The sequence below is a fragment of the Silurus aristotelis genome (assembly GCF_946808225.1).
Source record: "Silurus aristotelis genome assembly, chromosome: 12".
In the NCBI taxonomy this organism is placed as follows: domain Eukaryota; kingdom Metazoa; phylum Chordata; class Actinopteri; order Siluriformes; family Siluridae; genus Silurus; species Silurus aristotelis.
The window spans coordinates 17945209-17968588 of NC_139585.1; the positions used below are offsets into that span (position 1 = coordinate 17945209).

The window sequence follows — 23380 nt, forward strand, 5'->3', positions numbered from 1 at the left end:
GAAATTTGGCACCTTGCCCCATGCTGTTACAGCTAAATAATCCACATAATGTAATATTAATGGTTATTACTGTAGTATTTGTCGCTACCTGTGTTTAGAAACAGGGTTTTTATATGTTGAATCAATGTAAATAATTTTGATGTGCTGATGCAGAGTCGTTCCTGTCTTTATTCACTACATATCCCGTGATGCTTAGCGCTATGAACTCACGTCTCGCGGGGCTGCTCGTGTTGTTTCCAGTCTCGAGTGTGGATCACTGTTGGAGTGTTGTTTATATTGTATATATATATATATATATATATATATATATATATATATACATATTTATTTAATCCACCTTTATTTTGTCTGAGCTCTACCGCCGTGAGTGTGTGATCAGCATATTCTGTTGTGTAGGATTGTACTGATCTGGGATCAGCGATGACTCTAATATTTTTAGGAAAGATGGGAATCCATATGTAACGATGGGAAAAAACACAGCAGCTAAATCAGCGTGAAGCAGCTTCTAAAATCCGCTCTACTTCCTGCTTTAATATAGCTCCAGGCTTTTCAGCAGGACATCACTGCCTAAACATGGGCTCAATACTCAGCCGGAGAATTGCTGGAGTTGAAGATATCGATATTCAAGCCAATTCTGCTTACAGATATCCTCCCAAATCCGGTAAGAGCGTACATTACATATAATAACATGCAAATAATATGCAAATTGGGGCCCAGACCTGACTAACAGTTAGTACGGATCATAGGATTGTGAGTGTGTATGTGTGGGGGGTGGGTTGGGGTCTCATTACTTTTGCCAAGTGACATGCCAAGAATTCCCAAACTTTTTGCAGACAGGGATCTCTTTCAGCAATACTCATTACATATTACATATTCAAATTTGAGTCCATACAACAAGTTTTTTTTTTTTTTTTTTTATATTCATTTTTTTGTGTGATTCATTTTTCAAATCAACTCAATATTTGCTGTGCACCCTTTGCCTTTGAAACATTTTCAATTCTTCTAGGTACAGTAGGCTTCTTGCTGACAGTTTTTGAAGGAATTCGAAAAGTAGGTTGTCCAAAACATCCTGGAGAACTAGCCACAGATCTTCTGTGGATGTAGGCTGCCTTAAATCCTTCTGTCTCTTCATGTAATCCCAGACAGGTTCAATGAAATTGAGATCAGGACTCAAGGGCCAAAACGATTAATTCCAGGACTCCTGGTTCTTCTCTATGCTGATAGGCCATTCGGATGCCTCCCTGATTGTATTGCATGATGAATATATGTCTGCCTGCATTTCTCAGCATTTAGGACACCATTAATCCTGACCAAATCTCCAACTCCATTTGCAGAAATGCAGCCCAGACTTGCAAGGAACCTCCACCATGCTTCATTGTTCTCTGCAGACACTAATTATTGTACCACTCTTCAGCTCTCTGGCAAACAACTTGCCATCTGCTACAGCCAAATATCTCAGATTTTGACTCATCAGTCAAGAGCACCTGCTACCATTTTCTCCAGTACTCCTATAAACTTGTGCATTGTTGAGTCGTTTAGCCTTATTTCCACGTCAGAGGTATGTTTTTATGGCCAAAATGATTCCTTGAATACCACTTCTATCCAGACTTCCTCTGGACCATAAATGAGTGTACCTGGGTCCCATTGGTTTTCTTGGCCGATGACACTGCTTCCGATGTTGAAGAGAAGTAAGCATGATGTGCATTTCATCTACTGCCTTTAGTTTCTTCGGCTGACAACTGCATCTACAGTCGTCAACATTTTCCATTTCTTTGTGCTTCTTCAATGTAGCTTGAACAGCACATCTTAAAACCCCAGTCTGCGTCGAGATCTTGGCCTAAGATAGACCTTGCTGATGCAGTATAAATATCTTGTGTTTTGTTGCTGAGCTCAAATTTGCCATGGTGAAGAACCTGTTACATAAAACTGCCTTCCACAACCTCATCTTAGTAGTAGAGTTTAGCTGTTCCTCACCCGGTTTTAAGCATCTTACACAGCTGTTTCTGTTTCAGTTCATCATGGTATTTAAATCTGCTGTTGATCATTAGCACCTGCTAATGATCAACAGGTTATTATGGGTTATAATGGGTTAATCATACACTGATACTGATCCTACAAAATCCCGGACTTTGGGCAAATGCACAAAGTGTGCAAAATTAAGAACCGAAAGTCAAACGAATCTCACCAAATATTGATTTGATTTGGATTTCTTTTTGCTTTCCATTTTGTTAATTAACAAAAATAAACGAACACTTATTTTTGAAAGCATTCCACTTTACAGCATTTTTTCACAACTCCCTAAAACGCTTGCACAGTATTGTATGTCATTATAATCCATGCCAATAATTCTAACTGTAAACCATAACAGTAATAGAGTTACTATTAAACTCCTTCCCAGTCACATTCATCATGAAGTCACAGATCCCTGGCTGTATGTCCCAAAACTGGCCATTTCTGGATCCCACTGTGAATTCCTCTGACTTTGCAATGCATACAGCTATCACAGTTCCATCAGTTGCAGCTGGAATGCAGCCCGGTTTTGGGATTTACCTGCTTAAGCCAGGCAGTGAACGTTAAACAGGAAATTCAACATACTGTTCTGGAAGCAAGCAGTCTTGAACCACTTGAAGTTCTTATTAATGATTAATATGTCAATTCCAAATTACAGGAAATTATTTCACCAGCCACTTTTTTATGGGAGGCCAGAAATTTGACACGCCCCATCCTGAAGGATATCTGTTTGGTGAAAACATGGATTTGAATTTTTTAGGCAACAGACCAGTACAGGTAAGAATACTGAACGATTTCAGGTGCCCTTTGAGTCCTGGAAATGATATGATGCTATTTTTCCTTTTCGTTGTCTTAGTTTCCCTATGTGACCCCTGCACCTCACGAGCCTGTGAAGACCCTGAGAAGTCTAGTGAACATCAGGAAAGACTCTTTGCGGCTTGTTAGGTACTTCCGTTTAGAATCATGAGACTAATATTTGAACACAAAAAGTGAGAATGATTTAGATGTTGCCTTTGCACTACGTTATCAGGTACAAAGCGGAAGCTGAAAACACTACAGAGGAAGCTGCAAATGCAGGAGTTTTGTATGGTGTGGAGTTTTACTTTGACACCGACGCCAGGGTGGCCATAACACTATACTGTCAGGCTTTTGAGGAGTTTTCTAATGGAGTGGCAGTGTAAGTATTTACAGTAAATAATACAAATGATGAGTTTTTACATTGTAAATGGACTGAAGATTATAACCAGATGCTGCAGTTGTTTGGGATTGTTACAGGTCAAAGCATGTAGGTCATGCGATTATGACATACTGTAGTCTTTGCCTTTGTTACGTGAGCCCAAAGAAATACAACACTCCTTTAGTCAGCTTCTACAATGCTATGGAAACTGCAGCACACACACAAATTCGTCTGAGCGTATACATAACATAAAAAACACTTAGCTTATCTTTAATGGGTCATATGCAGGCTGATGGTTGCTTGTACATTTAAATGTAGAATAGCACTGCACTGTAGCTTTAGACTTGGCAAGTGCAACATATTCATGAATTATATTTGTTTTTAAAGCTATACTCCAAAAACACCAGCTATGGCATCTGAGACAGTCTGCTATAAGCGAGGGATAAACCAGCAGTTTTCTCTGCCATCTTTCACGATTGATTTTACTAAATGGAAACCAGAGGAGGTGAGAAACATTAATATTGAACATGCCATTTGCTAATTGCTGTGTATTTTAAATGTTTAATAAACAACCTTATTATGAAACTTGTACTGCAAAGGTACTATATTTTCATTAGACGATAAGCAGTATTACAGGAGACAGAACACAGTGAAGAAACACATGCAAAACATACAAATACAAATATAACTTATTCTGTGTTGATATTTATTCTTGCTTCTATATACTACATGGACAAAAGTACATGGACACCTGACTATCACACCCATATTTACTTGTTACCATTCCAAAATGCATTAATATGCAGTTGCAACCTAAAGGAGATTGGAGACTGTAAGGTGTTGGCAGGGGATATTGTAGCTAGACAGCATCGGATGGTGGTCTGTAGGATGGTTTTGGAGGTGAAGAACAAGAGGAGGAGATTGAGGACTGAAAGAAGAATAAGATGGTGGAAACTAAAGGAGGAAGACTGTAGTGTGAGATTCGGGGAAGAGGTCAGACAGGGGCTTGGTGGTGGTGAGGAGAGGCTGGATGATTGGGCAACTACTGCAGAAGTAATATGAGAGACAGCTAGAAAGGTACTTGGTGTGACATCTGGAAATAGAAAGGAAGACAAAGAGAAGTGGTGGTGGAATGAGGAAGTACAGGAAAGCATAAGGAGAAAGAGGTTGGCAAAACAGAATTGGGATCGACAGAGTGATATGAAAAGTAGGCAGGAGTACAAGGAGATGCGGCAGCAGTTTAGGAGGGATTTAGAAGTTGGATACAAAGGAGGGAAAAAAGGATTTGTACCGATTGGCCAGGCAAAGAGACGGAGCTGGATGTGCTGCAAGTTAGAGCAATAAAGGATGGAGATGGAAATGTGTTGACTAGTGAGGAGAGTGTGTTGAGAAGATGGAGGGAGTATTTTGAGCAGCTGATGAATGAGGAAAATGAGAGAGAGAGAAGGTTGGAAGGTGTGGAGATGGTGAAGCAGGAAGTGGATAGGATTAGTAAGGAGAAAGTGAGAGCAGCCATTAAGAGGATGAAGAGTGGAAAGTCGAGTTGGACCAGATGACATACCAGTAGAAATGTGGAGATGTTTAGGAGAGATGGCAGTGGAGTTTTAAACAAGATTGTTTAACAAGATTTTGGGAGGTGACAGGATGTCTGAGGAATGGAGAAGGAGTGTCCTGGTACCGGTTTTTAAGAATAAGGGAGATGTGCAGACCTGCAGTAACTACAGGGGAATAAAGTTGATCAGTTATACCATGAAGTTATGGGAAAGAGTAGTGGAAGCCAGGTTGAGAGAAGAGGTGACCATCTGTGAACAACAGAATGGTTTCATGCCGAGGAAGAGCACCACAGACACAATATTTACTTTGAGAATGTTGATGGAGAAGTATAGAGAAGGTCAGAAGGAGTTGCATAGTGTGTTAGTGGATTTAGAGAACGCGTACGACAGGGTGCCGAGAGAGGAGTTGTGGTATTGTATGAGAAAGTCAGGTGTGTCAGAGAAGTATGTGAGGGTGGTGCAGGACATGTACGAGGACAGTGTGACAGCAGTGAAGTATGCAGTAGGAACGACAGACTGGTTCAAGGTGGAGGTTGACTGCATCAAGGATCGGCTCTGAGCCCTTTCCTGTTTGCATTGGTGATGGACATGTTGACGGACAAGGTCAGACAGGAGTCTTCGTAGACTATGATGTTTGCGGATAATATTTTTATTTGTAGTGAGAGTAGGGAACATGTTGAGAAGAGCCTGGAGAGGTGGAGGTATGCGCTGGAGAGAAGGGGAATGAAAGTCAGTAGGAGTACATGTGTGTGAATGAGAGGGAGGGCAGTGGAGTGGTGCGGTTGCAGGGAAAAGAGGTGGAGAAGGTGGAGGAGTTCAGGTACCTGGGGTCAACAGTGCAAAGTAATGGAGAGTGTGTTAAAAGAGTGAAGAAAAGAGTGCAGGCAGGGTGGAGTGGGTGGAGAAGAGTGATAGTAGGAGTGATTTGTGATAGAAGAGTATCCGCAATTTTTTTATGGTTTAGAGACAGTGGCATTGAGTAAAAGACAGGAGGTGGAGCAGAGCTGAAGATTTTGAGGTTATACCTAGGAGTGACGAGGATGGACAGGATTAGAAATGAGTTTATTAGAGGGACAGCGCATGTAGGACATTTTGGAGACAAGGTGAGGGAGGCGAGATTGAGATGGTTTGGACATGTGCAGAGAAGGGACATGGGGTATATCGGTAGGAGAATGCTGAGGATGGAGCCACCAGGAAGGAGGAAAAGACCAAGGAAAAGGTTTATGGATGTGGTGGGGGAAGACATGCAGGTAGTTGAATTGAAAGAGGCAGATGTAGAGGACAGGGGGTATGGATATGATCCGCTGTGGCGACCCCTATTAGGAGCAGCCGAAAGAAGAAGAATAAGAAGAAGTTGCAGTTGCTCCCTTGTTACTGTTAAAATAACCCCCACTCTTCTGGGAAGGCTTTCTGTTAGATTTTGGAGCATGACAGGGTTATTTGTGCTCATTCAGTCAAAAGAGCATTAGTGAGGGAAGAAACTGCTGTTGGGTGAGCGGGCAGTGCTCTGTTTCATCCCAAAGGCATTCAGTTCTTCCCCATTAGCATTGGCAGACAATTTGGCTTGATTTGATTTGATTTGTGCACAGAAGCATTTTCATGCATGTATGGGCCTCTTTAATAAAGAGCCCAGTAATGCTAAAGCCATGTAAAGACATATTATACAATTGTGTGCTTCAAAAGCAACAGTCTGTAGAAGGAACACATATGACTGTGATTGTCAGGTGTCCACATATGTTTAGCCATATACAGTGAGGAAAATAAGTATTTTAACACCCTGCTATTTTGCAAGTTCTCCCACTTAGAAATCATGGAGGGGTCTGAAATTTTCATCGTAGGTGCATGTCCACTGTGAGAGACATAATCTAAAAAAAAAAAAATCCAGAAATCACAATGTATGATTTTTTTAACTATTTATTTGTTTGATACAGCTGCAAATAAGTATTTGAACACCTGAGAAAGTCAATGTTAATATTTGGTACAGTAGCCTTTGTTTGCAATTACAGAGGTCAAACGTTTCCTGTAGTTTTTCACCAGGTTTGCACACACTGCAGGAGGGATTTTGGCCCACTCCTCCACACAGATCTTCTCTAGATCAGTCAGGTTTCTGGCCTGTCGCTGAGAAACACGGAGTTTGAGCTCCCTCCAAAGATTCTCTATTGGGTTTAGGTCTGGAGACTGGCTAGGCCACGCCAGAACCTTGATATGCTTCTTACAGAGCCACTCCTTGGTTATCCTGGCTGTGTGCTTCGGGTCATTGTCATGTTGGAAGACCCAGCCTCGACCCATCTTCAATGCTCTAACTGAGGGAAGGAGGTTGTTCCCCAAAATCTCGCAATACATGGCCCCGGTCATCCTCTCCTTAATACAGTGCAGTCGCCCTGTCCCATGTGCAGAAGAACACCCCCAAAGCATGATGCTACCACCCCTATGCTTTACAGTAGGGATGGTGTTCTTGGGATGGTACTCATAATTTTTCTTCCTCTAAACACGTTTAGTGGAATTATGACCCAAAAGTTCTATTTTGGTCTCATCTGACCACATGACTTTCTCCCATGACTCCTCTGGATCATCCAAATGGTCATTGGCAAACTTAAGACGTGCCTGGACATGTGCTAATTTAAGCAGGGGAACCTTCTGTGCCATGCATGATTTCAAACCATGACGTCTTAGTGTATTACCAACAGTAACCTTGGAAACGGTGGTCCCAGCTCTTTTCAGGTCATTGACCAGCTCCTCCCGTGTAGTTCTGGGCTTATTTCTTACCCTCCTTAGGATCATTGAGACCCCACGAGGTGAGATCTTGCATGGAGCCCCAGTCCGAGGGAGATTGACAGTCATGTTTAGCTTCTTCCATTTTCTAATGATTGCTCCAACAGTGGACCTTTTTTCACCAAGCTGCTTGGCAATGTCCCCGTAGCCCTTTCCATCCTTGTGGAGGTGTACAATTTTGTCTCTAGTGTCTTTGGACAGCTCTTTGGTCTTGGCCATGTTAGTAGTTGGATTCTTACTGATTGTATGGGGTGGACAGGTGTCTTTATGCAGCTAACGACCTCAAACAGGTGCATCTAATTTAGGATAATAAATGTAGTGGAGGTGGACATTTTAAAGGCAGACTAACAGGTCTTTGAGGGTCAGAATTCTAGCTGATAGACAGGTGTTCAAATACTTATGTGCAGCTGTAACATACAAATAAATAGTTAAAAAATCATATATTGTGATTTCTGGATTTTTTATTTTAGATTTTGTCTCTCACAGTGGACATGCACCTACGATGACAATTTCAGACCCCTCCATGATTTCTAAGTGGGAGAACTTGCAAAATAGCAGGGTGTTCAAATACTTATTTTCCTCACTGTAGTTTTTATAGACAGTCTATTTCTTTTTTCTTACCTACATGTCTAACTGAACTAATATATAGCTTAAGACTTTCAACATATAAAGACAATTACCCCACAGGGGTTAGTAACCACAAGGGAGTGGTTGTGGAAGCTCTAACTTCAAAAATGCAGTAAAACAAATAATTTTACCAAATTTGGAAAATAATAACATAATGGATAAATTGCAATTAAAGCATAGGCTGACATTTTTGCCCATTTATAGTATTATTTGTTTGATTAACAGAATAAAAGAATTTGGACTATTATACCCTCCTGGGTGCCTCATTGACCCCAGGCCCAGATTTCCCCCTGACAGCAGGATTAACTAACATCCAACGTAGTTATTACTGCTGATTTTTCAGACAGTTTTCCACACATTTTATATTACACATATATTACATGACTTATTTTTCACACTCTCCTTTTATGTCTATTATAAACCCTGAAACTTTATTTATTTGAAATGAATAGATTTTGTATGATTTTAAGTTGTGCAAACACTTTTTTTTTTTAGCTGAACTTCGATTTGGACAGAGGTGTTTTCCCTCTGGTGATTCATGCAGTTGTGGATGATGGAGATGGTAGGCTACATAGCTCAAATAGGACAAAATCTTAACTATTGTTAAATTGTATGTAATAAATGCAATAATTAATTGTACTAATCCATTTGATTGATGTTCTTGGCTGTTACAGATGTCGTTGGACACGCACATGTACTTTTAGCAGCATTTGAACGGGTATGCAGTGAATTTTTTATGAATATTTAATAAAATTATTTGCTCGTATCACTTAAATACATGGAAAATTGAATAGTAAATAGCAGAGAATTTGGTTTCTTCTGCCAATGTGATTGGGTTAGATGCATGTTATTTTACATATAAAATGCATATTTACAATAATTAAGGAAAATATTTTAGGAAACATTTGTGATTAAAGATATATTGATACGATAATAAAATGTCTTATTTGTTTCTTTTTGCACAGCATGTTGATGGCAGTTTTTCAGTGAAGCCTTTGAAACAGAAGCAGATTGTAAGTGTGGTGAAAGAGTTATAAGTGTTGCTTCACTATATGCTCTTTTTTGCTTTGGTAATATGTTTTTTTCTTCACCAGTTTAATGTGTAAATTTATGAACTATGAAGAGATAGCTATTACTTCTATCTACTGCTAGTGCATTTAGTCAGAGGTAGAGGTTGGGGGACACATTAACCCCTATTATTGTGTCTTCCTACCAATACCTCTGACTAAATGCACTAGCAGTAGATAGAAGTAATAGCTATGGAAGCAGGTTACATTATAAAAACTGTCCAAAGTTGTTGTCAGCCAAAACACTTTAGAGCAAACATGACCTTACTGCTTACCTCTTGTCCCAGTGTACATAATCTCTTCTTGCACCGATGACAACATACAGGTTGATCGTGTCAGCTACCTACTCCAGGAGATTTATGGCATAGAGAATAAGAACAACCAAGAGACAAAGGTAATTCATGCTACTGTGATAAAACCAATGACATAAAGCAATGTCAAAGTATTGACCCACATGCCTTCACTAATAATTTACAGCGAACTGTTTTTACAGAGGTTTCTGTGTAATAAATCTTTGTGTTACATGACAGCGCTTTTTTTCATTTTCCTCTCAGTCTGTAGAAGATGAGAACAGTGACAACAGCAGCGAGTGTGTGGTGTGCCTGTCAGACCTACGCGACACACTCATTCTCCCCTGCAGGCACCTTTGTCTCTGCAATGCGTGTGCTGACACGCTACGTTACCAAGCCAACAACTGCCCAATCTGCCGACTGCGTGAGCATCTCATTAATCAATGCATACACTTCTGCTGTATTGGTTGGTTATTAAAACAGGTCCAGTAATGTTTTCTTAGCATAATAATACATTTCATATAGAACTAGAGGCAGAGTGTTTGTTCCAGTGTATTTTTCTGTTGTTCTGTATTGTCTGTTTTTATATTAATTGAATGCGGTTGTAAATTATTGCAACTGTTCATGTTCGCAGTGCTTTTTGTGTAACTGACTTTTGAAACACACTGACATCTGCTGGACAGTAATAGTATATAGTGGCACACGGTGCTCTGTTTCAAGAGGCTTGAAGACAATCTTAGTTATTCTTTCACACACACATTGTCTTCGTCAAATGGCAACAGGTCAATGTAAATGGAAGTAATTGTTAGAAAAGATTACACATTGATTAGTCCACATTGATTTGATGAGTTATTCAGATTTTAGTTTTTATAGGTTTTTTCATCCTTAAATTTTAAACTATTGTAGATTGCAAAAATGTTAGTTTGTCAGTGTGATAGTGTAAAAAGACAAAGTGTAAAAAGCCTCTGTGCTCAATCCAGGCAAGCAAATAAGAAACAAAGCCCTTTTTTTCTTTTACAAAAATATTTGTAAATGTTTACCTCCATTGTTGCTGGTAACATTTGCTAACCTCTGGTAACATGTGGTAGCATTTGTACTCCTGTTAAAGAGGAGGAGGGGGGGGGGCAACAGCTGTGTTTGCTTATTTGTAATGCATCAGTTTCTGTTCTTTTGTACTTACATGACCTTTTTTTTTTAACTAGCCTTTAGAGCACTGCTACAAATCCGTGCAGTGAGGAAGAAACCTGCAGGAATGCTCTCCTCTGTCCCCTTCAGTCCGGTGCTATCTCAGAGCTCAGACAATACAGAGAATTCGGTATAAAACTATGGATAGTTTCTATTTAAAAAAAAAAACAAATTATCCTATCTTTCCTCTGTAGTCATGAACTTGGTAAATGGACTTATTTATCACTGTGTTTAAGTGATCTGACAGCGTTTTGACCATGCTCACATTTGAACCTCTTACATTGGATTACAGAACTCGGAGAACATTCCTCCAGGCTACGAGCCAGTGTCCCTGCTAGAGGCCCTGAACGGCGTGCAGCCTGCGTCTCCTGCTCTGCCCTCAGCCCCTCTGTATGAAGAGGTCCAGTACTCAGGTGAAATGGGTGACCCACTGACCCTGAGCATGAAGCAGCAGAGCACTGTGGAGCTCAGTGCAGATTCAGCAGCTTTGAAATCCAAACTCAGCAAGTCACCAGATGGGTAATTCTATATCATGCAACTGTTAAATATAGCAATCTATTTTTACTGTAGTGATTTCTTTACTGCCCATTATTACAGTGACTGTTCCTATCTGTACATCACACTGTTGCATAATAATCAACAAATAAAGAAGAACTTAGAAAAAACAATAATATACATTAAGGATTAACGTATTTTCCGGACTATAAGCCTCTATTTTTTTCCCCACGCTTTGAACCCCACGGCTTAAACAACAAAGCGGCTAATATATGGATTTCAGGTGAACCATTGAAAATCTTTATATCAAATCGCCCGCGCTCCCACTGAATCGGGCCGCACCACATCATAAATATGGATGGTGTTTCTCTGACGTTTGACCTGCCGCTCACTCGGACTGTTTACAGAAAGGTGAATCAGTCGTCACACTGAAAACAACCGGGCATGAAAAAACGCACTTAACCTGTGTTCTGAGCTGCACGGCATCGAGAGAAAAGCTTCACCGGTGGTGATTTTTTTTGGCATCACGACGATGCCAAAAGAAAAACTCCAGAGAGAAATAGTTGTAAAAGGAAGGAGGAAGACAGTGAACAATGACTTTCTTGGTAGGCAACTGTTTAGATACAAGCCGTTGTAACGCGTTGAGTCTGGGTCATGGGATAGCTTACTAACTCCAGTTACAACAGACATCATATAAGCACAGACAGGTTTCCGAAACTCTTGCTTTTTGATTTTTCTTGGCAACAGCGTCACGGGTTAGTCAAAGAAACTTAGATATAAAAAGGACATGTTCCTCGGTCTTGCACACATGCAGTAATACCGGAAAAGTGCGGCGGCAGGCTATTCCCAACATGCCGCTCTGCCCTTAAAGGAGCCACAACATATTTCACCCGTTACACCATGTAACAGACACTGTCTTTCGTTAAAGCCTGTGTAAAGTTCATTAGTTTCAGTGTAGTCAAATTCAGTGGGTGCGGCTTATATTTGGGTGCGCTTTATAGTCCGGAAATTACGGTAAATATATCCTTATATTGAATCCTTTATATCAATATCAAATAAATATGTGGCTAAAACATAAAAATCTTTAAAAACTTTGACTAAAGCTAATTGAGGTTTCATAAATATTATTCCTATTCTGAACTTCAACTTCAAATTCAAGCCACAGATACACATTATTGGGACAAAAGTATTTTGGACATCTGACTTTTCCAGCCAGACTGTATGTGTTTATTCCCCTGTAACTACAAATTTGGAGACACATCAGTGTAGAGGATGTATTTGCATGTGGAAGCAGTAGATTTGCACAAATATTCAGATTTTCTTTGTATTTTACATCATTAATTATATAAAACATTTTAACACTGGAATTGTTCAGCAAGAGCAATGCACTGTGCCAGGGCAAGACATTAACTGGGCTTTGGTCTTTTGTTTAAAAATTGATTTTCATATGTTCATATGTAAATCTTCATGTAACCTACACACACTCAGTATTTCCACACACCCAAATTAGTCCTGTCCCTACAAGAAAGTGCTCCTAATATCAACTCGTTATGTGTATAAAAGACACGTCACAGAATCAAACTCTTCCATTCAAATCTCTTCACCACCATGGGCAAGACCAAAGAGCTGTCAAAAGACGTCAGGTACAGACCTGCATAAGGCTGGAATGGGCTACAAGACCATCAGAATGTTGCCTTTGCCGTATGTTTTTGTTCATTGTCCCTTTAGGAGTACTTTCCTAACGGTAGAACACTAATTTGGGTCTGAGGGATTCAGAATTCTTGCTAATTTGGTAGGGGATCAAATACTTATTTCACTGTATCAAATACAAATTAATTTATAACCTTTTTTTAAATGATTTTTTAATTTTCTGTCTCTCTCTGTTAAAATATTCCTACTATAAAAAATCTAGACTGTTCATTTCTTTGTAAGGGGGTAAAATCAGCAGGGAATCAAATAATTATTTCCCCCACTGTAAAATGTAATCAAACCAATATGATTTGATTATACATAATTGACAATGCTGACATGTGATCAGGAAGTTGTCTGCAGCTTCAGACCTCCTTCTTTATGAGTACATGCCTCCTGTATATGTGGTTATTTTCTGCAGGTCTACACGCTCCCCCACATCTCCTATTCAGGAGGAGGAGGATGAGGAGCATCTGTCTGATGTTCAGCCTCGTTCTTTGCGACCCTACAGTCCAGCTCTCACCGAGGTCTGCTTGCAACATCTCGCCCACATACAGCATCACTGCTCTCTCACATATTTTATTAAAAAACCTTTATTTTTTTACCTAACCATATTCTTTACCTATGTATGCTGCTGCAGTATTTATTGATGAGATCATGAAATGAGGCTGTTTACTGTCTGTTTTTTATGTTTTTTTTTTTTTCTGTCTTTTATTTCACATTATCACAACATTCTTATTCATAGAATGCATCTCAAAGTGCTTTGCAAAAAAATTATAAATAGATGATAAATTGGAAAAAGAAAAGGAAAAAAATTTTTTTTTTGGTGACATGCCTTTGAATCTGTGGAACTCATTAAATGGGATTGATGAAAAGATATTTACGACCACGATTGGGACCGACAGACCGGTCGTAACACGATTTGGTCGTAAGTAGAGTAGGCTATATGTACAGTACTGTAAAATGATGCCGGAAGCTGGTACGCACTGTCGTACGCCGCGGCTAGCGATTGTGGTCGTAAGTCGACGACTACCTGTACTCAATAATATTTAGATTGTGGCAGACAGTTCCCACTGGTCTTTTGATCTAAGTTAAGATTAGGTGATTTTGAAGGCCATAGTAAATTATTTATATTCATACTTGAAATCATTCATTGAGCCTGTGAATTTTGTGTGTATTCTCCATTAGACTTTGTTGGTTCTTCTTTTTATATAGAAACAGCCCATTATAATTTTAGAGCCTAGATTGTTGACCTAATTCATAAAATCAGTTTTAAAAAAAATGAATCACATGACCAAATTGCCTTTTTTTTTTTTTTTTTTTTTGGGCTCATTCAGTAAAATAAGGAAACATTATGTTAACAAACGGCATTGTAGTGACTGTATACATCCCCTTTTCCAAAACGTTTGGCAAGCTGTAAATAAATAAAAACAGAATGCAATAATTTTATAAACCCACATTTTATTCACAGGAGAACATAAAAAACATGGAGATTTTGGTTTTTGTGTTCGGGGGATGCGATGTCCATGATTTAAAAAATTGGAAAAAAAAGTCACATTTCAATTTGTCCAACCACAGGACAGTTTTCCACTCAAATTTAACTGAGCTTTGGCCCAAAGAAATCAGCAGCGTTTCTGGATCTTGTTTGTGTATGCATTCTTTTTTTTGCATGATAGAGCTTGAACCTACATTTGTGAATTAGCATTGCGGACTGTGTTTACAATGATTTCTGAGGGGTTTCTAAACCCCTGTAGGGATTTTCATTACATCATCATGCCTGTTTTAAATGCAGGGCAGCCTGAGGGCACTATTGCATCATTTTATTTACATTTTGCACAGCATCCCAATTTCTTTGGAATCGGGTGCAATATTGTTGCAGCTGTTCAGTGCTTAAATCCTGTCTTGTCCTTTTCCCCATCACACCAGGCAACAGCAGATGGTGTAGAATCAGATCTAGGATCCCCCAACACAGGTACATTTATATGGAAGAGGAAGTAGATTGATCAAATCTTTCAGCACTGACATTGAAAATGATTAAAGTGTAATGTGTGTGTGTGGGTGTGTGTGTGGGTGTGTGTGTGGGTGTGTGTGTGGGTGTGTGTGTGGGTGTGGGTGGGTGGGTGTGTGTGTGTGTGTGTGTGGGTGGGTGTGTGTGTGTGTGTGTGTGTGTGTGTGTGTGTGTGTGTGTGTGTGTGTGTGTGTGTGTGTGTGAGACAGGATCAGAGGCCAGGTCTGTGGGGGTGTCTGTGAGTGAAATTCTGCAGGACTGCCACAGTGCACGCAGCAGCCTGAGTCGCACTGAGAGTGATCCTTCAGCAGACCTAGCACTGCCTGGTAAGTAAGGTCTAATTCATCATTGTTTGTAGACACACATGGCTGTTATCAGTGGCTAAATATTCTCCCAACAATTCAGTGCACTGCTTCTTTACAAGCTACAAACTTGTCTTGCACTTCCTTCCTGTGTCAGTATTTTTTCAGCGAGTGTGCAGAGGCTATCTGTTGTTTAACCCCTGGTTTCTAAAATTCAGTTACTTTTAGGCTTTTAACTAGAGCTGTTGAAGACATTAATATTATTAATATATAATATTAATATTATAAGACGACTATTAGTCTGTTTATTCAAGTTTGTTTAATAATGTGACAGCCATATTTTCTAACTGGATGACTTATAAAATGCTTTATGTTTGACAAAATTCGGCTTTGACTTGCTTTTATAGCCTAAAGCTTGTGTGCCTCTGTGCTGCTCTGTTTCCTAACTTTCTCTGTGTTAATCCTACCTGAACTTAATCTCAACTCACTCAGCATCTGAGTCCTGGTCTACTGCTGTTGAGGAATGCTCATAACGGTATGTAGGAGTAGCCCGCTGAGCGTACACTTCAGTTGCTTTACCTTCAATCTTGCTGCATTAACAGCCCATTTGATTTTTTTATGTTCTACTTTAAAAAATTGAAAAACGTTACGCTCATAACAGCTACATAAATACATTCCTGTTACAAAAACTTATTGTAGTTCTCTTTTTAGGGTCATCAGGGTCCATTGAGAGTCTGAAGAGTCAGAGCACCAGCAGCTCCATCCAACCTTTGCTCTGCCTCCCCAGCAGCCTGTGCATCGAGGATGAGCTCCTCAGCCCCTAGCAGCATTACGTTTCCGTGTGCCTCTGCATTCGCCTTTCAGCTTCAATCAAGAGTCTCCCTCAACGAATAGCACAATCACTAATGTCTTTTAAAAGCTATTAAGAAACGCCATTGCTCGTTTGAAAGGCTCAGACTGATGTTTCTCTGTCGTGAACTACATATCTCTCCAACGTTTACTTTTTTCAGTTAAATCTTGTGTGTTTTAGTGTCTTCCAAACAATCACTAAAGCAGAGGTACTCAAATCATAGTCCCTAAGGAGGCTGGCAAGTAACACTGACGTTTCCAAACTAATGAACAAATATCCTACTACTCTGACAAAACTTTTAATTGTAGCAACATTTTTGTTTATAGAACACTATTTTTTACAGTGATTAGTGTAATCTTGTACGGTCCAATCAGTTTCTTGTAGATCCATTTATTTCATTTTTCCCATAGGTTTGTTTATAAAATGTATTGCTAAGTGATTGCTAAGTCATGTCTCCTTCTACAAGTTATCCATCCAAACAGTCTCTGTCAGTCCCTGCTTTTGTTTAAAGTGTTCCGAATTGGAAACTCTGAGCACTTTGTTGAGCTTTAGTATTTGACTTAACATGAATGGTTTTTGTATTTCAATGAAAGGTTCAAGATACATATTAAGCCTAGTCTTAGTCTAAAATACGTGTTTGGTCCAGGGCAAAGCTTAGTCTGACTAAAAGCCAGACTAGTTTGTCAAACTCGTGGCTCTTTAGTGATTCAATGCTTCTATGCTCTGTATAATGAATATTGTATATTTGTATGTAGTCAAATCATTTTATCATAAAGTGCTGTACACAAATACTTCTTGCTGTCCTGTAATTCAAGCAATCTGAGGCATCGTCTTGGATACACAATACTTTATTACAGAGACCCAATAGAACCTGTACCTGTCCTGTTTTTAAGTAAAAGTACAAATATCCTGCTTAAGTATTACACATACTTCCTTTACTTCTTTTATTGGAGAAAATGTACTAGCTTTTGGGTGTCAAAAGTAAAAGAACTGATCTGTAAGGACTATATTTTAATAATTTATGCAGTACAATGTTTCATTCTTCTGTACCCTATAATGAGAGAGATTTCTATTGTTACAGACATACAATGAGACTCTTGTGACAGGTTTTTGTTGAAAACAATGTACTTATTCACTTCAAAGTAGGTAAGACCGGCACTTATTTCTGAAATGAAGTGGAGTGAAAAAAAACCCTAATTAAAATTGAGTGAAACAAGTTTCCGAATACAAAATAAAGTTGTTAATAAAGTACACAATATTTAGAAAATGTATTAAAATAAATTTCCACCACTGCAGAGAACACATGAGGTGTTGAGTATGCATGGTGGAGTTGACCTTTTGGATATTATTTAGGGAAAAACTTTGGGAACAGATTTTGTACTTTTGTGCGTAAAGCAAAGACGCAACTGCGTGTTTGAATTAATTGCTGGAATTCTTAGGAAAAGAAATATATTAAGAATGTAATGAATAAGGAATGCAGTAACGGGGTCCAGCAACAAGGTGGCGCGCCATAATCAGTAACGTGATCCACGCGCACCAAAACAACGTGTTTGTGTGATAAACGTCCAGAAGTTATATAAGTTCAGTTCTAAACGTTTTTGTGGTCGTTATTGTGTTTATGGTTATGGAGAGAATGTAAGGTGGAGGTCGGCGCTGTGAGCAGGATGTAATGCGATCAGGAGGAAAAGGCTGCCTGCAGGCGGGCAGTGTGGCGGGCGGCCTGCGCGCGCTTCCTCGTTTAGCGCCTTTTCGCCAGGCTTTGGCGCGTGACTTCAACGGCTTCATCTTATAGACTGCAATGTGAGAAGTCTGTATAGCGTCGAAAAACAGCGCTTCTCACACGCGCACACGCACAGAGGCGCAACACCAGTGGGTTTTCTGCGTGCAATTACAAAAGTAGTGACAGCACAAAAAAAAAAAAAAAAAAAGACCAGGAAAAATCCATTGTTAACTGTGACAGTGCTTATTTGTCTCCTTTGCTTTTTTATTAACATCTCGTAGATCTTAATATTGCTATCAGTTTGTGCGTCATGTTGAAATCACGTGCCATCACTCTGCTTCTTCAATTCCTCCACGAGCAGTAAAAATAATTACACATGAACTGATTAAAACTTATTGATGGTCAGATTAATGTATTCTGACACAAGTGTCCAGGGCTCTTTTGTGTTTTTGTGCCCGTGTTCTGGTAAAGACACTCCCCTCGGTGTATTTTGTCCACACTGCGATACGCGACACCCGCAGCCCGGTGAGCCAATCAGAGCGCGAGCGCTTTTAAAGGGCCGTTAGGAGCGCACGCGACCGTTTTAAAGTCTGCCTCAGGTTCCTGCATTGTTGGACCATGACACTTTTGGACGTGCTAGCCCCCAGCTGGATCTAATTTCTTTCGGAGAAGAATGGAGTGACTGAGTTTCAAGCCTCACCACTCCGGCTTTGCTGCTTCTCTCCCTCAGAGTGCATGCACTTGTTGCGCCTCCTCCGCCTCCATCTAACGGACTATAGCGCTTCTCTCTCCATCCATCCATCCATCCATCCATCCGTCCAGGAAAAGTGCTCCGCAACAAGTTCACCTTTTTTTGAGTGCCGAGGTAAATCAGTCTGATGGCTGTTTTCCTGCCTTTTTTTGTCGTGTGTAAAATTAATGTGCATCATGATATACTTCAATTTTATTTAATTTAAAGTCTGATCATTAAAAAAAGCAATTCAGGTTTTTAGCATACAGGTGTAAAATTAATGTTTATTTATTTATTTATTTATTTATTTATTTATTTTTTTGTTCTAGGGCACCTGATCTGCAATCCGAGACGTGTTTAAAGGAAAGGCGATCGTGTACCGGTCACGATGCCCGTGTTGACGAGTCCAGAGATCGCGAAGAAGTTCAAGGAGAAATGGATGCTGTTGCATCCGGAGGATGAGGAGGACGCGGGCGGCGCTGTGAGCTTTGACGACAGTCTGACGAGCCTGCACTGGCTACAGAACTTCTCCATTGTAAGCGCGGCTCCGGACCGAGCGCCCGGGTTCGGCTGGCGACCGCAGCAGCTCCTGCACCCGCCGAGTGGCACCGAGTCTCCCTCCAGCCCTCCTGCGGGCGACACGGCTGCCTCGGGCACCGCGCACACTCCCGGTAATCCCGCCGCCTCCTGCAGCAAGCTGGCCGGAGCGAGCGCCTACACGACGATGTTTGGGCACAACGTAGCTCAGGTGCACGAGGAGGTCGATTATAAAAGCAACCCGCATGTAAAACCTCCATACTCATACGCCACGCTCATCTGTATGGCCATGCAAGCCAGCAAGAAGACCAAAATCACCCTGTCCGCCATCTACAGCTGGATCACCGAGAACTTCTGCTACTACAGACATGCCGAGCCTAGCTGGCAGGTAAATCCCATATATATATTGTGTTCCTTGTAAAAAGTTTAGAAGGTCCTTACAAACAGGTGGTTCATAGTTCAAGGGCAGAACACCTGTAATCACTTTTAATGGAATACATACTGTATGAGACAGCGGTAAATCCTTTCTTTTTCATTGTGGTTGTTTTTATTATTATTATTATTATTATTATTATTATTATTATTATTATTATTATTTATATTATTATTATTATTATTATTATTATTATTTATGTTACTTCTGTAGAATAAATGCAGACATAGATAGATTGTATTAAAACAAATAGTATATATTTTTTGGTTGCTTTATTTTATTATTTCTCAATTTTATATTCTCAATATTTATATTCAATTTGTCTTCTTCGTATTTTTCTATTCCTATTTTTTCTCCATCTCGTGGTTATGTGTATTATATAAATGCTTTCATTTTTTGGTAAATATCGACATAGGAAAAATTATAAGTTGGCTGTTATTTAAAAACTACACTACATTTGAATTACTCTGAATGTAGACTGTAAGGAACAAAAAAGCAAACAGAAAAAAACTACATGAACACTAACTAATTCTTAGGCCACTTGCAGTGTTCAGTGTGCTATCTGTTAAGATGTTCAGGTGAGGTAAAGCCTTAGCTGGGGGCAATAGCTAGAAACTGAACCCACTAAGCTCAAGAGCCATAGTGCATCTTGGGGCCTGTTTCTTTAATGACGGACCCCTAGGGGCAAAATGCTGGCAGTGCGGCACATCTGATCATAAGAAACATGCAGTGCTGCATTACAAGGGAGCCTCATTAGGAGCACTTGCTCTCCTGTACACACAACACTCCCCTCCCCCCAGTGTTCATCTCCACCAGCACCACCCACTGCGCACAGTGGGCCAGGGAAACAGGACACCTCGACCTGCTGTACAATGAGACCTTGCAGGGGTCATCATGTAGGAAGCACGGCACTATTACAAAAAAAACGTATTGTTCGGAAATGTAACGCACATTGTAACTACAAAAAAAATACAGTATATTCAGGTAGGCCCCCTGATGTCTAAAAGCAATTGTAAATCCAGTTGTATATAAATGTTTGTTTTAAAGAAGGACTCATAAATATTTGGGACATGTCACCTCAATTAACAAATCTCAATCGTCCCAATCTTTTCCAGAATTCAATTCGCCACAACCTGTCCCTGAACAAGTGTTTTATGAAGGTTCCCAGGCAGAAGGACGAACCAGGAAAGGGAGGCTTTTGGCAAATTGATCCCCAATATGCAGACATGTTTGTAAATGGTGTCTTCAAACGAAGACGAATGCCAGCCACAAATTTCAGCACCCAGAGACAAAACAGAATTCATCAGAACTCTTGCTCCCCTTACAGTCCTCAGCGCAACCCGCAAACGAGAATGGATCACTACCAAGAACCTGTAGCAGGAAGCAAACGCAAACAGGCCTGTCCCAAACGAGGGGGCAAGCTAGGGAGAATGACCCAGTCTCCTCTATTAGCAAGCGAGATCAAGACATCAGATGTGCTCCGGGGAGATTTTGACCTGGCCTCAGTGTTTGATGATGTCCTCAGTGGAAATGGCAGCACGTTTGAGGACCTGGACATCAACACCGCTCTGAATTCCCTTAGCTGTGAGATGGAGTTGTCCTCTCAGAACCAGCATGTGTCTACTGTACCCAAATGGTACGGCAATGAGGACGAGCAAGCTTGTGCTTACTTGGAAATGAGCAGCATGATGGGATGTAGCATGGAAGACATTCAGCGCCAGCAACAGCAACATCAGATACAGAGCCATCAGCAATATTATGAGGGATTGGCACTGTTTTCAGACCTGCCTCAGCAGCCACAACTCTGGGAGGTAAAGGAGGAGGCACAGCCCATTCCTCTGTCTCTGGATCAGGGCTACGGTCTGTGTGAAGGATTTTTCTCTGAGATGCCTATGTGGGAAAGGGGAGAGGCGTTTCTTTGAACACATGCGCAGTCATTGCTGGTCTGCTGGCCTTCTGACTTTTGTTTTGCTACATTAGCATAATGAATGGTTTAAGACACACTGTATAATTATTCTTTTTACTTGCTTTGGATTTTTTTCCCTGAGAATCTATGCTAAACCATTGATAATAATCCTTATTCTTTTTTTGAAGACTTTTAAATCATGGTTGGATTCAGTAACATGCTAATAACATGCTCTGGAACATATCAAAGTAGTGGCAAATTTTGTGTAGACAAATCAAGTAAAATCTATATTAATTTTTAGTTGTCTTGATATTTTAGATATGGTCATGATACATATAAATATGGGATATTTTTGCATCTTAAAAACATATTGAATGGGAAGGAAATGCAACAAGCCAAAGTGCTTTGCAGATATATTTTCAGAGATTTTCAAATATCCAGCACCAGCACTTTGAGGCAGTGTTTCATTTCTATATATCAAGCTTGTAATTTATTTGATAAAATGTGAGAAAATGCAATGAAATAATTTCTGTCTTTTTTTTTTTACACTTCATTTCTTTTTTTTAAATAAGCTGTTTTAAATGCCGTTGTCCTGATTTTTTTTTTTTTATTAATTGTTAGAAGCAATATCATGTTATGGCAAAGACTGTTTTAGATTTGTATTTGTATTGAGTTACCTAACATGCAACTTGAATCTAATTATATCATGTACTTGAATAAAAGGATCAAACATCTCTTGCAATTTGTGGTGTAATTATATGTCAAACAGTCTAATGTGGTTTGACAAATATGTCACTGTGCTCAATATAAATATTTATATACTGCAAAACTGAAAAAAAAAATGGTTAAAATGTTTTTTTTTATTACTGTAATCACCATCAATATAATATTTTATCCTTAAGCAAAGCATAGTTTCTCTAAAACCCCTTCTTGTAAGGTTGTAAAATTCACCATTAACTATTTTACTAGAAGGTTGTAGGTTCAGTTACCAGTGGCCTCCTCATGTTTCTTCCAACCAACCATCTTTTAGGGGACATTTGAATAAATAAATTATGAGTTTTACGTGTGGGTGACACCAGTGTCTTTATTATGTGTTTTGATGGTTATACTTCAGCATTCTGGAGTATGTACTCTCCTTAAACTGAAAAACATCATATTATAATAATTCAGGAAACTCAGCTATTCACAAAAAAGCAAGTCATTACATTTTAATTGTTTGGATATTGATCACAAAGCTTGAGACAGTCGCTCCAGCTGAACACAATGCCACACACAGGTCATCATTCTATACCTGTTTCCCTGCTCTGTGGCTGTTCTTGTGTTTTACCTGACAGAACAGTTTACTTTATTAATCGACAGAGTGATTGCAAATAGGTTTTGAACATGTCTGGACTAGCCAACCTTCTTTAAATGACTTTCAGTTGCACTAAATGAATAACTATAATGCAGTTTGTTCTTTTCACCAGACTTCTGCTCTGCTGAACTTCAAGTTTTATGGGTGCATTAAATGTGTTGGGCAAGTTCAGACACTGATAACATTTCCATAAATCACATTTATGAAAAGTCCAAGAGTAAAATAAAACTTGTTCATACATTGATCAGTGATGACATTAAAACCAACTATGTAATATTGTGTAGGTCCCCCTCGTACTGCCGAAACAGCTTTGAGGCATTGACCCCACACACTTCACTCTGAGTGGTCTGCTGCTTTACTTAAACATAAACGGTAAGCTGCAACGCAATGTGTTGTGACATACTTCTATACTCATAACCAGAGTGAATTTTCAACAACTTGAACTACACTAGATCTTTCTTTTGGAATCAGACTAAACATGTTAGCATTTGCTCTTCATCACTGGGCTTTGCATGCTCACTATCCTATTGCTGGTTCACTGGTTGTCCTATAATGTTCCCTGTCGTAGATACAAACCACCCGTATTCCTGGTACACCCCATTAGACTCACTGTTTTGGAGACGCTCTTATCCAGTCTAGATATCACAATTTGGACTTGGTGCTCAGGTCCTTATT

At 39.7% G+C, this 23380-nt stretch overlaps 2 protein-coding genes across 5 annotated transcripts; both read left to right on the top strand.

Annotated features, from left to right (window-relative positions):
* The first annotated feature begins 190 nt into the window (after nt 1-190).
* On the top strand, nt 191-16816 carry mgrn1a (mahogunin, ring finger 1a). Of its 4 annotated transcripts, XM_083557648.1 has the most exons (18): nt 214-363; nt 539-661; nt 2669-2787; nt 2867-2955; nt 3041-3187; nt 3575-3692; nt 8635-8701; nt 8814-8857; nt 9105-9152; nt 9532-9600; nt 9761-9920; nt 10699-10811; nt 10974-11200; nt 13287-13392; nt 14792-14837; nt 15083-15199; nt 15668-15710; nt 15887-16816. In XM_083557648.1, the coding sequence occupies exons 2-17, from the start codon at nt 574-576 to the stop codon at nt 15706-15708; spliced, it is 1599 nt and encodes a 532-aa protein (XP_083413774.1). In that variant the 5' UTR covers nt 214-363; nt 539-573; the 3' UTR covers nt 15709-15710; nt 15887-16816. The 4 variants fall into 4 exon arrangements, with proteins under 4 accessions (XP_083413773.1, XP_083413771.1, XP_083413774.1 ...); XM_083557647.1 differs by having other exon boundaries at nt 191-661; XM_083557646.1 differs by lacking the exon at nt 15668-15710.
* Nucleotides 16817-17718: 902 nt separating this feature from the next.
* On the top strand, nt 17719-22085 carry foxj1b (forkhead box J1b). The gene is made up of 3 exons (XM_083557649.1): nt 17719-18610; nt 18805-19400; nt 20561-22085. The coding sequence occupies exons 2-3, from the start codon at nt 18864-18866 to the stop codon at nt 21365-21367; spliced, it is 1344 nt and encodes a 447-aa protein (XP_083413775.1). The 5' UTR covers nt 17719-18610; nt 18805-18863; the 3' UTR covers nt 21368-22085.
* The last annotated feature ends 1295 nt before the right edge of the window (nt 22086-23380 follow it).

Excerpts from the sequence above, each read along its gene's own strand:
- mgrn1a (XM_083557645.1), top strand. The coding sequence starts at position 574 with ATGGGCTCAATACTCAGCCGGAGAATTGCTGGAGTTGAAGATATCGAT. Across the intron at positions 9,153-9,531 it reads CTTTGAAACAGAAGCAGATT|GTTGATCGTGTCAGCTACCT; the intron begins GTAAGTGTGGTG and ends GACAACATACAG. Across the intron at positions 10,812-10,973 it reads CAGACAATACAGAGAATTCG|AACTCGGAGAACATTCCTCC; the intron begins GTATAAAACTAT and ends ATTGGATTACAG.
- foxj1b (XM_083557649.1), top strand. The coding sequence starts at position 18,864 with ATGCCCGTGTTGACGAGTCCAGAGATCGCGAAGAAGTTCAAGGAGAAA. Across the intron at positions 19,401-20,560 it reads ATGCCGAGCCTAGCTGGCAG|AATTCAATTCGCCACAACCT; the intron begins GTAAATCCCATA and ends AATCTTTTCCAG.